A 17,802-nucleotide genomic window follows, 5' to 3' on the forward strand; every position below is an offset into this window, starting at 1 on the left:
AATTAAAAATGTATCTATGAAAATGTCTCAGATAGTGCTTGATAAAACCCCGAGGTTCACACGATCATTTATCAAACAGAAAAAGATGAGAAATACCAAGGGAAGTACTAACTCGACCACTGACTCAATATAATGCTTATGATTTCGATAATTAGGCGGAGCATAGCGCTTTGCAAACAGTTCCTTAGCAGTTGCCGGAATCTTTGGGGTTTTAGTCTAGAGAAATAACTAGAGAAATACATAACCTTTTGAAATATAAAATTACGTTCCATGTGTCAGTACTAGTTTTTTATGTTGTATGTAATTTAGCTTTCAATTGAAGAAGATATGAAAATAACACTGCAATTATGACCTTTTGTTTTAAAAAAATATCTAAACGAATAACTTCTTAGATAAAAAATGGAAATCGTTGGTATATAGATCAACATATAGTTTTTAATATTAAGAGACCGTTCCGATAGCTCAAACGTAGAGCATTCACTATGCGTGCGGAAGGTCGGGCTTTCAAACCCCGGCCGCGTCAAACCGAAAGATGTTATAATAGTACCAGTAGCTCCCTTGTCTAGCGCTTGGCATTGAAAGAGTAGTACTTGGGAAAATGGAGCGCTCAGCACTGGTTCAACCCAGCAAAGTTGTATCCCGTGCATCAGTGATTCACACCGAGCACGTTTAATACCAAGAGGTATCTTCGCAAAGAGCTAGGGTATCGCACCTGGATCTCTGGTATATCACGCTGTTTCTTCAGTCTTCCAATGTCTGGATTTGACTTATAGCATTTAAATACGAATCAAGTGCTATGCTCATTCTGGTGCTTGGTACACATTACCATCCTAAATGTTTAGAAGTGATAAGCGTTTTCTTATTTATCTGACCACTGGCCAACAAATCATAATGTTGAACCCTCCCAGTTACTAATCCCACATAGGATATATATCGGACCGATATATTTTATAAATCGGATAGATATCGTTAACGATATACATCCAATATCGCTTTGCACATCAAGTCGGGTCGATATCTTGTCGGCAACCTATCGGACGGATACCGGGCCTATATGATTTGCGTCATGTGTCCGTCATTGGTCAATCATCGGTTTGACATTATTTCAGATATCTTATGGCTTCCCTTAAATGTAATATTTATATCTGCTTTTTCTCAATATAACACCCTTAAAAATTTCTTCACATTTCTTGACGCGCCATGCTAAACGCTCAGATGCAGACACTATAAACATTATACCTCTCAAAAATTAAGTTTAATCTTCTTAGAGATAAATAAATGAAACTATTTATAAAAGCAATGTACATGTATATACAGTTTTAATACTTGTTTTCATAAATTAATTTATTTGATCATATTCAAGATATTTAAAATGCAAGAAGGAGTACACACACTTTTATTATCCCAACCCACAGTCAACCTCCCATACCTCCCCTTTAACGTTCAATCCTTCTTTTGATTCACTTTCTGTAGCGCTGTTTGCCTACTTCTTTGCAATGTGCCATTCAATCGGTGTTAAATTCTTTAACTTCTTTATAAGCCATGTCATATATTCTTTCTCATTGATTTTGGCATTTAAATCTATCACGGTTATAAACCGTGTTCTCGACGTAGACAAACTCTTTTTTATCCCTAGATTCTTTTTGCAGTGAGTCGCATTAACAATTGAAATACATTTTGTGAGTGTGTAAGGTTTTTTAACAATTTGATAGTTAAGACACGTCCCATGTAGTTTTATTTCTCCAAACATGAACAAAAGCTTTTCTTTTCTTATTAGATATTTGAAGCTTGTAAAGTAGTTATTGAAATGCATGCATAGGACTTGGCTCATGAATGGAATCAATTCACCAAAATATAAACGAAAGCTTCCATTATAATTGTTATTTGATAGTTTTACTTTCATAAGCAAATATTTCAATCAGCCTTGTGACAAAGTTCTTGAGGACTTTATCTTGGGTATGGAAGGATGCATAGAACTTATATCTGACAGTGACATCGTTGGTATTGCATCTTACCTAGGGAATTTGTCGCTCATTTCTTTTAAAGTTGAATTATCGCCCATTTTGTATTGGCAATTAATTTGATACAGCATACTTAACTGGTACCCTAATAATCTATTTTCACAAAATGTTAGTGAGGTTTTTTTTACGAAAAGTAACGTAAAGTACCAGTATATAACATACTGGGGTCAAACTTACATGCAAACCATGTATTCCGACTTACTAAGTCAAACACATGCAATCGTCTATTCAAAGCCGGAATACATGACAATCTACGTAAGGCAAAACAATAATAATTACTCGAGTACCATTTCTCTAGCAATAAATAATGATAAATAAATGAATTTATTAATAGAGTGACATTCTATAAATATTTAGATTAAGATTATGAGAAAGACGAAAGTGAATATGATTGATATTTTGCTTCGTCGATGGCTGTCTGGACCAATGAGGGGCTGGCTATTACAAGGTTTAGATCTTAAGCTGCCTATTGATCCTGCTCCCTTCCCCCAGGGGGAAAACGCCACAAAATAAGATATGTTTACTCTCTAAGGGAGGGGGCTTAAGTGAGTAACAATTTTTTAAACTACGTTACCCTAAGGAGTTACTTTTAAGTTTTATATCTACTATTTCTTCCATGTATAATGATCAGTTATGGGATAAAAGTTGGTAAATCAGCGTTCTTAAGTTCTATGAAGGCTTGCTTATCATTCATACCGCGCGAATTGGTGTAAATTACGTTACTGATAAATCGTAACAAGCAACTTTTTTATAGAAATAATATGTTACACAGAGTGCTTATACAAATAAAGTCATGTTATTTTGCTTGATGAAAGAGGTATGCCATATTTTAAATACGTATTAGACGATTTCATCAAAAAGATATCCCTAAACTTTCTTATGATTGTGAAGATAACGCGTGTGTAATTTACGTTACTTTTAGTTATATTTTGCATAAAAGCGATTGATGCTGGTAAATTATGAAAACCCTTTACACAATTAATCACTTTAGTAATACACACAATACATTCTGGTTTTATTGCTAATTTGAACAAGTGATAAAACCTACGTAACCATAATAACGTTACTTAGACAAAAGATTTTTGAAAGTTAATGGTAAATTTCATGTAGAAAATGGGTTAGATTAAATAGAGTTGCAAACAATTAAATGTTGAAATACAGTAATATAAAAAAAAACATATGTATTTGTTCAACAAAATTGTAAAAAGGCATATGAAATATTTATTTTTAATTTATACTCAATACAGCCTTAAAATTCATTAAAAATGCAATTTACAAACATAAACATCAATTGATAAATAAGTGAAAAAAATAAATTTTGTTATATAAGTTTATTAGATTTTAGAATTGTGCTCTTGGAACGGGCAAGGCAACTATGGAAGAGTTCATTAACAATCCAATTGTGAACGAAACTGCCCTTTTCCTTTGATCAAGTTTCATGGTCCTTGGAAACTGCTGATATAAGCCTTTTTAAACCATGTGAGGATGTTGCACATATATTTGTCGGCAATGAAACACTTCAAAGCCAACCATTAGTACCTGATACATTCGGAAAGCTGGTTGATTACCCTGATTTATTCAAGTAAGTTGAATGCAAAAAAGGAACTGCGCCAACATTCTTGATATCTGGTCCCGAAACAAGAACTCCTACGGACTTGATGGCTTTAACGGGCAATAATGACATAACCTAAATGTCTTGTCTACCTTTCGACCAGTGGAAAACTGACAACTTTGCAGAAAGGTTTTGAGACCCTGTTGTTCTAAGAGAAATATGTAAAAATCTTACAAGTCTTGAAGGTGCCAATGTTGAAATATTTCACGAGGCATTGTTTTAACCCTAACAAGAGGTGGGCATTAACACGGCCATTGTTAGATCTCCAGATGAGCTAGTGGTTTGAGCGAGGTATTCCATGTTTTTTTCACTCTGGTGTAGGTAACAATCGGCGATATTTTAATGGAAATGAAATTGATCAAAACAAAGGAGAAGATATTTGTTCAGTGATAATAACCATTCATAGCTTCACAAGGTGTGATACAACAATGGCGCCCCTTTAAATCCTAGAAAATGACTTATACCAATTTCATATAGCTTCTTTGCCTAAACTTGGTCACCTTCTTGAAGGAGTCGAATGCTTTGTCTGCTGATTGGTAAACTAAAATATACACAGGTGAACAAATTGAGATATGACACATTCTGCATAAAAGAACCTAGATCCTCAAGGTTACTCTCAAGACTCGTATAACAGTATCAACATGAGTTGTAGAGCACCCCTTAAAATACATGATCACCAGGTCAACTATTAATTGTACGTCTGGCAACACTTCCATAGAAAATACTAGACCTACTACGACTTCAAGATATGGTATGAAGTGGTTGGATAAAAGGGCCAAGTTGGATCGAAAGCGTGTGGAAATGAGGTAAGATTGGTTCACAAGAAGTTATTAAAAGTTTGTGTACTATTGAAGAAGAAAATTACAGTCACTCGGAAAAAAACGATGACGTCGTATTTTTAAAAAAATCTGATATAGACTAGAACAGGATGTTGCTATATCGGTCAAAGTGACACTCTTATTCAAAATCAATACACACAAATGGGTAACAAACATAGATTATAAACCTTTTACTACTTACTCAATATTGCATTTTGGGAAAATAGTATTTACTGACAACACGATTGTAACAGTGTATTTGATATCTTAACACGCAGTTTTCTGAGATTGGTGAGTACTCAAGATTAGACTCGGTAGCCTTCATAAGAACAATTGTTTTCGACATTTCTTCATCCTTTTTGGTTTATTAAAACATTTGTAGTATTTGTGGTAAATCTTATATGGGAGTAAGAGTACATCTTTAGAAGTATTACGAACATTAAATGAGGCTACTTGACTTTATTGATTGCGGAATGTTTTTTCAAAAAATAACTATAATGTATGATTGTAAAAACTTGTAGATTTTTTTTTGTAAATTATGCGAAATTGGTAAGATGTATGAGCATAACAATTTGTCACGTATATGACACATACTGTTAACAAATGTCAAATTGTTTTAATGTAATGTAAGAGAACAACATGTAAAGGAGCACATTTTTTTCGGGGGTGTACAGCAAATTTCTAGACTGTGTGTTTTTAATCATATTGTGTACAATTACAATTATTTAGTCCCGTTAACGTTGCATGGTTAATGATATTCTTTTTAACATTGGTTACGTAAACTTCAATTGACAGATACAAAACGTATTCACGTTTAAGAATATAATTGATATTTCTAGTCCATTAACATAAAAAAATCTAGGAGTAAAATATATTTGAAGTAAAGTATTTTATATGCAGATTAGTATTTTTTGTCTATATCTTGAGATTTAAAGGTCGTTCATTTTGTTGTTCCAATTTAATCTTGCTTAACAGATTAGAGTTGTGATGTGAAAAGAGTGAAGTTAATAAATCCAGTCCGGTGTACCTTAGAAATTATTTGTAACGTATTATTATAACGTAACGTATTCTACATGAGCAATTATCAGAATATGAGATTGTTTTTCTGAATAATATTTGTAATTTGCTTTTGTGCCATGAACAGGGATCACTGTATAGATAGGATTGCAAAATGACGATGAATGTTCATTGTGGGCATTATATATTTAATATGTGTAAACAGGCAACATACTTTTCTGATGATGCAACGTAATATAAATGTGAAAATTTTAATTGGCAGTATGTCTTATTTATCAGTACTGTCTGAAGTTTAATGTCTTTTTAAAGATTTCTCATCAAATCGGTGCAGATTATTTTGATGCTTGTTTTTAGTCATAAAATATGGCAAGTTTTGCAGTAAAGTATATTACAGTATAGTGAGCCATGAAACATCTTCTTTTTAAGCTGAAAATCTATTGGTGTGTTTTTAATTGCGTCATATATTATTGAATTAAAACAGTTTTACACTGTTTCTTTTATAAAACGGTAGTATTTTACAAGTGAAAGCTATGTTCGAAAGTTTAAAATTATTTGGTAACGAACTTTAAAATGCTGTAATTTCAAAACGCCTCAACGGTTAAGGAGTAAAGATGTCTTAAAACGTTTGTAAGATGATACACTTTCATAAAATTATGGTCTACAAAAGTTACTCTTTGGGGGGGGGGGAGCAAAACCATTTCCCCGCATAGTCTAGTTATATAATAATGCAACCTCTCGGATGTATTTTGATGGAAACGTTCCAGTTATTCCATTAGACAATACAAGCAGGTGTTATTATTTATTTTTTATTAATAAATTACAATCAACTGATTGGTTGAATGACAACTGATTGGAGCAAAGTATGAAAAACGGACATACACGTTGAACAAAGTCAATACTGTATGATGAAAGATATGACTTGAGGAATCCGAATCACAAATAAGCTAGTATTCTTAAAGCTTCATTAACATGGATGTTACATGTTGATGCCTGGAGACAAGTCTATACAATGTTGATATCATTTGAAATGTATTTACTTGCTGATTACTTATGTGTAAAATTAATTATCGAAAGTGCATCTTACATAATATTATTACAGTTTGTTAATTTTCTCTTTATTTTAACTGTTATTAGATATTAACGATCTTTTGCAATATTTTAAGGCCAAAACAAGTTTGTTATATTATTTTGGGTAAACTTCGAACATTTTTTGCACACAAAACCCTTTCAAATGATACCAAAATAATATGATAGATTACCAACCCCGAAGATGACCATTAAAATAACGACAAAGAAATCAGTACGAGAGGTGGTAGATAGGTTTTCATTTTAGTATAGGGGAGGAAATTCATGCAGGGAGTTTCTGCTTCTTCCAAACAGAATACCTTCCCCTAAATACTCTTTCAGCTTTTTCACGTTGGATTTCATTTCTTTAGGTAAAACTGAAGGTCCAAAACTGAAGGCTTATAGTTTGCCTACCCTAAAAATGATTAATATGTAGACTTTATCATTAGTTTTAACTTGAGTATTATCTAATACGTTTAAATGCTCCCATTTATCTTACATGTGCAACCATCCGCGAAGTCAGGAACTGCCGTCTGCTGTTACCGGCGTCGTGCGCGTGTGCCTTGTGTGCGGTTGATCTGCCTACCCACTTTTTTTGGCACTTCCCATCACTATTGAACCCTTCTCCCATCTAGATTCTTCAGTACAAAGAAATCAGGGGTTGTGTGCATCTAGGATTTGACATCGGATGTGCATGCCATGGGTTTCTGCCGCAAAAATGACTTTATACAGTACCCTGTACATACATAATTGTAATATTAAAGGATAACTGGGTTGCTAATGTAAGAAAGCTTTCGAGTGATTGTGGTTCTGCTGATGTTTTTGAAGATGTTATTTTAACGAGTGTTTTTTTAGTTCAAAGCTAGAATAGTTTACTGTTTAAAGCAAGAGTGGTATACAACTCTAGATAGCCCAGTTAATTTTGTATTAATAATTTTTAACAACATTTTGAAAATGTGTTGAATGTATCATTTCAATAGTCGTATCACATCGTGTCATTTTATATTTATTTTTAAAAGATTTTAATCTAAGGAATACTTTTACAATTACTCTGATAGAACGTAAAAGCTATATCGTGTCATTGAGGAAGTCCTCTTGGTCGAGAAGAGACTTTTGGATTGTCTCAGTTGAAGCGTCTATATACCAAAAAACTCGTCTGTCAACTGAGTAAGCATCTTTGACGATTAGTTCAGAAAAAAGATAATCATTCGTTTATTTCCTATGTAGCGGAAATGCGTGGTCCTACTGATAAGCTAAAAAAATAGTGTACTCTTTTATTGTGTGCCGTTGCGACTTTTTTTATAACATGATTAAAAACCATTATAAATTTCAGGATCAGATGGCTTCCGAATATTTGTTGTAAAATGTTCAAACGAGGCAAAGAACTTTCGGAAAAAGTTCTTGTTAGTTTATACGTCGTCCATTGAAACAAACAAGACTTGGACTTAGACTTGTTTGTGGAGCCACCATGCTCAATTTCCCAATAGTCTCTTTCAGTCAAATATGCACTCATGCGCACAACTGCCTAGGAGTGGCAACGTTGCTAACGTATACAAAACAATATGGCGGCCCGCGATGTTTTGTAAACAATAATTATTGAATCAAAGAATCAGCTAATGCCAACTTGTTCCGGGAAGGAGAATTTACCACCATATGATGGAGTAATGTACAGGACTGACTTCGCTACGTTGCCCGAGATAAAGTTCGACGGGTTGTATCGTTTCATGATCGGAAGAAAAAAGGAGACGGCTTCCCTAACATTATTTAAGGCTCTTGACAGAGCAGTTCTCCATTTCCATGCCGGCGATGTTCAAGACATCAAACTTTCAGTGGTAATATAAAAAAATAAGGGAATACATATTGTGTTATATATATTATTCATTCAATGTATAAATATATTTATTATTCATGATGAAAAATACCAGGTGTATAAAAATGTGAGGAAGTCAATACTTCAACTTATTTCAAGCCCAACATAGGGTTACTCTTCCCAACCTGTAATTTAATTGTTTAGTCTATAGTATGTGCAAAAATAATCATAGTCCCTTGTCTGTTTACAATAATTAAATTATCCAGTCATTTTACTTGTGTTTATGTTTCTTTCCAGATAGATCATGAGTTCCTGTATGTAAGGGCCAAGGTGTTGGCATCCATGAAGAAAACCCAATACACTGTGTATGTTTGCTTCAAGAACGAAGAAGCAGTTCATGCTTTATGACAGTGTCCAGTAGGGTATGTGCCATTCTTTTGTATAATCTTCATGTACATGTGTATACATGTGCATGAATACAAATATAAATACATGACAAAAAGGACAGGTCTACGTTTTGACTTTTTATAAGAAAAAAATATGTGCATATCATGCAATTATTGTTTGTAACTGAATTGATGCATATTTGCTATTGTATTTGCATATATTTGAATTTCACTAAAGAAACATTATACTTGTAACAGTCATTATTAAATATGGATATTATAATTGCAAATTTCAGGTTAGCGCAATCATGCAGCCGAATTGGTGGGCTTCTGTTTGCCATTAAAGATTACAGGCAAACAGCCAGTCTTCATGGAGAAAACGTGGCATGCACCTCTAAATTGGCGGAATGGAATGTGCCTAGAAAGATGACCCTTGATCCAAAGCGCATCAGCCTACTGGATTTGAGCAAGCCGAGATTGCCTTCTCCTCATCCTGTCTCCACTAAGGGTTGTGTGGAGTTCGATCCCCGACACTTTTCTGATAGGGAACTGGATGCAGAATTTTACAGGCAGAAGATGAAGGAACTTAAAACCGTATTTCCCCAAACTGGTAGGATTTCAAATTAAATTGCAGTGTACATTATTAATAGCTCTGATTGTCTGAACATTTTAGGCCAAAAATGGAAACAACATGATTGTAAACTTAATTTAATAGAACATACACACTGAGGTAGAGATATTTCCTAAATTGATTCAATCTCTGAAAAATCATCTCTTACAAAGACAATAATTCTGAATTTTTACAATAGGTATGGCACACGTGGCACCAATTCCAGACAGTGCGCCACCAGCAGTACAGGAGATGGAGGTGGAGACAACTCCTGATCCCATCTTGGAGAATATCAGTGCCATGATATTCTGACCAGACAACAGTATGCATTCAAGATAACTTACTCACACTATACACATATAGTTCATTTGCAAGTATATGTGCTTTTAACTTAAATTAATATTGAAAACTTTTTATAAAGCAACATGACAAATTTACAACGGGGCACAATGGACTGGTTCACTTCGCCAGATATATCTTAGCTTATTAATTTGTCTAAGTGGTGAAGGAATTTGCATCCTTATGTAATCACTCTTAAGTCCATCCGCTTCCACCATCGGTTGATTGTACGTTTTGGAGAGGTAGTGTAAAAAGAAATATCATTCAAATACCATGAATGGTCTGCATTTAATATTAATTTTTATTGATAATATTCAATTGATTGTTAACCATAAGGTAATAATTATTATGTACTATTGTAATAGCTTGTTGTATAAAACTGTATCTATTTATTTACCAGTGCCACCTCGTGTCATTGATGACTCTCTAGCGGTCACCATTGAAGCTAGAACAAGGGGGCAGAGGACAAACAAACTGTGGTGCTTGCTTCACAGAGTTACAAGTTCAAACTTTGCCGCGTAATGGCTGCTGGAAAGTCCCCAAATCACCTTATCGCAGATATAATAAATGGATCATCGCTCACCAAGTAAGTTTGTGCTACATAATGGTCTTTAATATATAACAAATAACATGCTACCCATTTCAACTGAAGCAAACAAATTTAAGTTAACATCTATGAAATGAACCAATACGTTTTTTAATTAATTTGATTTCTTTGGAATTCATTCCTACACGCATGAAAAGAATTGACATTGATGCTGGTGCATGTGCTTACATTATGAAGGTGTTTCCACCACTATTCAGTTATTATAAATATCAAATTAAGAAAAAATGAAATAACAATCCCTGCATTTCAGATACAGCAATCTTCCTGTGCAGGTAAAGTGGGGCCAAGACCATGAGGATACTGCCAGGGCCGATTATATTAAGTTCAAGGAGACTTCAGGGACTCCAGTAGAAGTTATGGGAACCGGTCTGCTTTTAATACCGTATGCCACATATCTCGGGGCCAGCTGTGATGACATTATCGTAGACAAGTCAATGCCTTGTGATTGCCAGAAAGGGTTTTTGGAACTTAAATGCCCCTACAGTGTTGACAAAAGAGAAATTTTTATGTCAGAAGTGGAAGATTATTGAGCATTCCATCTTTTTACATGCAGAGTTCAGATTCTGGCCCAGCACTCTGCAAGACTCATCATTATTATGCCCAGGTGCAGGGGAAGATGGCAGTGACAGGCCTTCCATGGTCTGACTTTGTTGTGTGGACTGGTGCTCAAAAGAACAATTTATTTGTCCAGAGAATTTACTTTGATTCAAACTTTGTTTCTGACATGTTAAGGAAATTGAGAGGCTTTTACAATAACTTTATAAAGTCATCAGCATAAATTTGAATTGTTTATATTTGTTACCATTCCAAATATTTCATAACATCTTGGAAAATATCATCGTAATTTGATGTCTTAAACTGCTCAAAACATGTCCGTTCTCATACAGGTTTATTAACTAACAAGTATTAAATCAATCCTTTCCAAAGAATCACATTCCACAGATAATAATCATCTATACAATATCACACATTTCTGTTAGTCAATGCATACTTTTAAAAATAAGAACAATGTACAGTGAGTTGGTAACTAATTATCATGTTTAAGGTCTTCGGTATTTTTCTGACATATAAATGATCTTGTAAAATGATGCAATACAGATTCTTTTCTTAGAGATACATGTTTACTCCCAAATAAGATTTACCACAATTAATTCAAATATTTTAGTATACCAGCAAGGATATATATTATCGAAAACAATGGTTCTGATGACATATACTGAGTGTTATTTGAAATAACGGTGCAGAAAGCACATTATTCCAACCTTATTGAAGAAAGACTAGATCACAGTAAATCTTAATCAGTTATCAGTCAAAATGTTATGTGTGATTTACATGGTTAGCGACCTATTATTCGCCCGTACTACTTTTTCGCCCACCCAGTTAAAAGCAGTCAAAACGAAATATTTTACACAAATCAGTATGGCGTTTCATTGCGGCATCATTTTTGACAGATATCAGCTGTATTTTGCGTTCAAATGTAAGTAGTATGGGGAATTTGACCCAAATAAACATTGTTTACACTTCTGACCTTGTAAGTTGAATGCGGGGATTACGTCATCACGCGCGCGCTCATTTGCATGAGGCCCTGTAAGGATTTTTTAATTTTCATTATACCTTGCACTATCAGACGACGTTATTGATTTGTCATTATAAAGTAAAAAACCGGTGTTAAATTATACAAATACCAAAAATTGCTGTATTTTACGTTCAATTTTAGAAAAAGCAAATGGTAAAACCTGAAAACGGTGAAGTAATCGCTGAATTTTTCGTCTAAGGGAAGCAACTCAAATTTGAATTAATGATTACATTCTTGTACGGACATGCGTTGTCCCTCTTCGGAAGTCTATAAATAACCATACGTAGTGTAGGTCATGTTTTAAGAAGGAATCCCGGTAGCTTTTTCAATTTCTGCAAAGAGGTGGCTTACCGAGTAGATGCTGTATCATTTTAAACATACATAAACAGTATGTAATAGTTAACATATTATATTTATTGATCAATTGTCGTTTTAAACGGTCGCTAGACTTGTCAAATAAAATAAAAATGTTTAAAGATATAGTTTAGAGAGAAATATATGAAAACATCGTATGAACAGCGAATTTATGGAGTGGGCGAATAATTGGTACAGTAGGGTGCTTATTTTAGCGAAATTATAGGGGTACTTTGCACGTGGGAATATTCGGAATCCCTTGCTATTTTTAAAAACAAATTACACAGTTTTTGTCAGAAGGGCCGACCTATCTGAGTGTAAAGTTTTATCGAAATAGCTATCTTGTGTCAAGAGCAACATAGGAAAAACCTCCATTTCCGGCCGAAAAGGGGTCGCTAACCAGTATATATTGATTTAGAAGTAGAGTGTCACTTTAAGTATTTTAATTAGTTTATTTAGTCTTTATCAACAATTGGAACATCTAAATTAACCAACATGCTAAATGGAAACATTTTGAGGCTATTGGTGCAAGAGATAAAGGTAGCACACCATCAAACAAACGGAAATTTTTTACACGTCCTATCTTTCTTTCAACATGAATTCTTAATTGTGTAATTGCATTTGTTTCAAACACTTCTTGAACGCAGACAAAAACATGAAAAACTTCATTCGAATCTTTTGTTAGCAGTCTTATATCACTGTTTACCAGACATTCACTCTGTGATAGTGCAGCTTTAAATCACTATAGAGCAAAAGCAAAATCATTTTTTGAATGCAACTTTGAAGATCCCTGCTTTAAATGAGGCGCCCTAAAAAGTATCAAGTATTACTGATGCTTTTCAGCAAAATAAAGCTTTTTTTAACTTCTTATGAATAAACTCCATTATAGAGCTCTATTGGAACTTTAAGTGGTGTATTGTCATTTTAAATTAGCTATATTGAACTTTAAGTGATTTGTTACCTTTTTAGGGTTCCCCCTCGCTTCTTAAAAGTTGTCGCCACTTTTTCGCGGGGGGTTAAGTGGACCGCGAAAGGCCCCCTTACGGGTCCAGGGCGGCGCCCTTGTGGAGGCCAAGGCGGCGAAGCCCCCTGAAGCTCATGGGGTTTTAGCATTTTAAGAGCCTTAAATTGCATTTAATTAGCACATTGTTGTGCAAAACATAATATTTTGTTGTACATGAAGCACAATATTAGCAAATTGTTATTCCATTGACAAAATATATGGACAAGTATATAATTAAAAAAATGAAAATATTGCAAAAAATGTGAGATAAACATCAATATGTTGAGTTCAGTCTAATGCCTGCAAACAATAGTATCATAGAATTTAAGAATACAATAATGAAATAATGAGATAAATTTAGTCGTATTTAAGTAACTATAACTAGTTCATGTTTGATGTTAATGTAGTTGTGTTGTAATATTTCTTAAACCTATATAGCAAGATTTATCTAAGAAAACATATAAAATAATTTGCTTGATTGTGATGAAAGTTGATATCTTAACAGTCTAAGTCTGCTTGGAATGTAGAAATCAGGGTGCCTATACGCGAAATACACGGCTGAATCTACATGTTTCTGCCAAAAATAAAACAGTTCAGCCACAGCTACAGAATCACTATGCTTGTTTTGACTACATGATGTAACAGACATATGCACATTGTCATCAAGTATGAAATTATACAGTTCAATGGCAAAAAGAACAGAAAATTAGACTTCTGTAAGACAATCTGAGTGTTTTTCACATTATCGAACCTTATTTGTTTGCTATTTTGTAGAAAAGATCTGCCGAGGAAATAAATTTGTTGATTTACTATCCTTAAACTGTCCATTAACCAGTCCTAAAGCGGCTAAGAACGTCCAGAATACACCAGATTGCTCCATTGCTTTCAAATTTTTCATACCCCCCCAGCACAATTATGAATCCACATGAATAGAGGGCTAGCTACACCCCTGGAAACCAGTACTGTGTACGTTCAAGAGGTCATCAGAATGTTCCATTTGTCACTAGGTTGAATATAACCAAATAACTTTTGGATTTGAGGCAGACATCTTAATCCACCAAACCACTCTCACCCTTTTTGACTAGTACATTGGAAAAGACATCAGAAGATTATGCTCTCGTTTTTTTATCCTATTATAGGAATATGTATTTATTTTTAATTTATTTATTATATATTTATTTTTTTTATTTTTTGCGGGGTGTGTGTGGGGGGGGGGGGGGGGTGCGCCGGATGCCTACCCCTTTAACTGTTAGTGGTTAGTCACTCAAATACCAAGGACAACAGAGCTCCTTCATTATATTTATTGATTCTACTCCGTTTCGAACAGTAAAAATTTAGCAATATATAAGAACTGTATTGTTATGTTGAGTGCAAAGTGAGCGTTGTTTTCGGTTATAAATATGCCTTAATCAATATAACCATTGCATTGCATCATTGCAACTTCATATTTCATGTGGACTTTCATTCATGGTTTGCTTGTTAACGGATAAAAAGGGCCAAAATGTTAGAATTTGAATTTGTTAACGATTTGAGATTTTAAATACGCCGCCAATGAGGACTTTTCATTCGACCAATCAAATCGCATGTTACAAACTGGACGAAAAACAGTAATAAAACCGGAAGTCAAGGGTGGTAGAAAAACTAGGAAAACAGAAAAATTGGAATAAAGTAAAAAAAAATCGCATGATCGGCGAATTTGTTCGCAGACTAAGGTGGGGTATTTGAAAGATGGATATCATATTCTTAAATTCTGATGGCTGTTTATCTGCAGAAGTTATTTTGAACTGAGTAATCAGATGATTACGTGACCCGGGTAGAGAAATGTTCAATACCATGTTAGTATATTATACAGTACAAAGTGCATATTTATAAAAAAAAAAATAGTTTTCAATATTATTTCACATTTTCGGTGTTTGGTTTTAGTTTGGAATTATGAGATTTTTTTGGATTTTTAAAAAAAATGATTGAGTCTGAAAATCCGGTGCCAGTGCCTGCTTCTAATAAACCAAGTATACCATTGTCTATTACAATTTGCTGGTCAGAAATTCTACCCCCCCCCCCCCCTCCCCAAGCTTCAGAAACAAATGAGATCACACCTGAAGGTGTTATGCCAATAAGAAATTTCATAGTGTTGTGATGCTTATAATTTGAAAAAGTTAAGTTCTGATTAATTAGACTAGAAGATCGTTGGATAAATATTTCTGTATGTAGTCTAAAATAATTCTCACATTTGGAAATTTCTTAAAACTTGTTGGCATGGTTTCATTTATAATATTTCTGGAGGGAAAAACATTAATAACTTTCATCTCCTCATGTAATAAACAGATCCAAGTTATAAAGATATTTGAAAAAGTTGAATTTGATATGGAAAATCTATCAGCAATGTCCTGAACCAAGAGTCCAACTTTCAGTCGCAAAAGCACAGCAAACCAGTTGATCAATCAAAGTCAAACTTGAACTTTGTGGCTTCTGCCTGTACTTCACTGGGGTTTTGGCGCCATTCAAATATTGCATTTTTTTGGCCTTAGGTGAAAGGAAAATTTATACATTATTTCATTATATTTGTATTGAATGAGATGGCTTAACTTGGCAGTTGCTAATGTCAGTGTTATGCTTGGTACTCCTATGTTAGCAAAACATCAAGCATGCAAGCCGATATTCACCAAAATATTTAAAAAATAATAATTTAAGTATAATAATGTTAAATAATTATTTTCAACAATTGTATAGTAAATTCATAAGCAGCCACACCAGAAAAGGGTGATAATTCATAACTTGAATGATAACTAAATGCTGTAATGCTTCCTTTGAATGACTCATTTATTACCTATATAAGCACATGAAGACAGCAAAGGTTGGCAGACCAGAATAAAATCTTGTGGTATTGTCATCATCCTTAATTATGTTGACCCCCCACTTCATCATCTTCAGCTCTTTCCTCAATCTTTCATTCTCCTCCCTCAGCTGTTGGTTTTCCTCTATAAGGGAGTCTGTGTCACACTGCATGCCTGTGGAATATATATACTTAATTCGAAGAAATGTATATACTTGAAATGCTATGCTTATTTATTATTCACATGCAGCTTTAAAGCTGCACTCTCACAGTTTTTACAATATCTACAAACCAATGATACAAGATTGCTGACATAAAAATTAGAGCTTAGATTTTCATATTTCTGTTCGAAAATTAATGTGTTATGGCTAAACCCGTTAGAAAGAAAAATGCATAAAACATCAATTAAAAAATGGTCGTTCAAAGACAAAAAATAAAAAAGTCAAAATGGTAAATCTATGAGAGCTTTAAACCGATTATTTTACAAATGATGTATAACCAGTATGTTGCAATGAAATTAATCATGCACTACACATTTTAGAGTAAATACTGAAATTTAAGTTAAAGCTATTATTACTTCATTTTCTTATGACAATGAAAAAGTAAGAAGTAATGTAATTATATAATGTCTTGCAACATAACACAGTCATGCTGCATTGCAGCTTTCATGTTAGTGTGGATAACCATTGAGATGAGCGATGGTAATGGATTCAAATTATGGCCAAAAACGCTTGTTTTTTACACATTCTAATGAAATCAAACACACTGATGTCATAAAATAATCCTTTCAGAAAGTATAATTAATCCATGAAACAATAGCAGTGAATTTAAGCACCTTTATCTTATGTAAATGTGATGGAAATATCATCATGGTACTCAATGAAACCTGTCTGGACAACTTCGTCAACATCACTCTTGCCATCTCCACAGTATGTGTGCATCGCAGTTGATATATGCAGAATGCTGTCCTCCCTTTCCTTGTGGGCCTTTGCAGCAGCTTCAAATGTCTGTATGATAATTCAAATATGGGTTTTTTAAAAACCAAATCAATGTAATATCCTGTCTATTTTTTACCATTAATAATACCTATATAAAAGTGAGCAATATTGACAATATCATGTAAATAAACATGACATTTTCGATGTGCAAAAAATTGTTTTTATTTAACCATCAAGCAATAACCATAGATATATCTCTTCTGAATGCCCTTTCCTGGCGCTTCTCGTCGACGGCGGTCTCCTTGTAGCTAAATACACTAGGAGCATAGTCTGCATCCCCAGCCTCATAACTATGCCACCCATAAACAAAGTGTGCTGAACAGACGAACGAGTTTCCATTTGGGATCCAGTCTTTTCTGTTCATGGCTTTAATCCAGCTCCTTCGCTTGTGCGAACCTTTAGGAAACTTGAAAAACCGAATTCCTTTCTTTTTCGCCACAGAATTTGCGCGATGTGTGCCTCCGAAAACAGAGCAACTTTTCACCATTTTTTACGTTTCGTTTTTTTGTTGTTAATGACGTTTGCCACCCCTGGTACGTTTTGTGCAAGCGCTACGTTCAGTACCGCAGTTACGTTGAAAAGGACAATTAACTTACCATAGCACAATTCGTCTTCAATGCTCATGTCATCGATGCAAATGCCCCCTTTGAAGTTTCAAAATGATACATCCTGTTTGTTGGCTTCGGTGCTCATTCAGATATCATTATTGAAACCTGCTTGTTGTTTTCAATGTGAATTTTATCTCGGGTAAGG

General features: G+C 34.1%; 1 protein-coding gene and 1 pseudogene across 1 annotated transcript; one reads left to right on the forward strand and one right to left on the reverse strand.

The window, feature by feature from the left end:
- Positions 1 to 9,540: 9,540 nt before the first annotated feature.
- Positions 9,541 to 11,063, forward strand: LOC128237951 (uncharacterized; annotated as a pseudogene).
- Positions 11,064 to 15,655: 4,592 nt separating this feature from the next.
- LOC128237952 (THAP domain-containing protein 1-like) lies at positions 15,656 to 17,536 on the reverse strand. Its single transcript, XM_052953527.1, has 4 exons — positions 17,234 to 17,536; positions 16,938 to 17,058; positions 16,083 to 16,226; positions 15,656 to 15,741 (listed from the first exon to the last, which is right to left on the reverse strand). The coding sequence occupies exons 1-4, from the start codon at positions 17,534 to 17,536 to the stop codon at positions 15,656 to 15,658; spliced, it is 654 nt and encodes a 217-aa protein (XP_052809487.1).
- Between the last annotated feature and the right edge of the window lie 266 nt (positions 17,537 to 17,802).

This window comes from Mya arenaria, chromosome 6 (genome assembly GCF_026914265.1).
Source record: "Mya arenaria isolate MELC-2E11 chromosome 6, ASM2691426v1".
In the NCBI taxonomy this organism is placed as follows: Eukaryota; Metazoa; Mollusca; class Bivalvia; order Myida; family Myidae; genus Mya; species Mya arenaria.

Bases quoted from the DNA above. Each gene is read 5' to 3' on its own strand.
- LOC128237952 (XM_052953527.1), bottom strand. From the start codon at position 17,536: ATGGTGAAAAGTTGCTCTGTTTTCGGAGGCACACATCGCGCAAATTCT. The intron at 17,059-17,233 runs GTTATTGCTTGA...ATTATCATACAG, and splicing joins TCAGAAGAGATATATCTATG to ACATTTGAAGCTGCTGCAAA. The intron at 15,742-16,082 runs GTCTGCCAACCT...CTTTCACCTAAG, and splicing joins TACCACAAGATTTTATTCTG to GCCAAAAAAATGCAATATTT.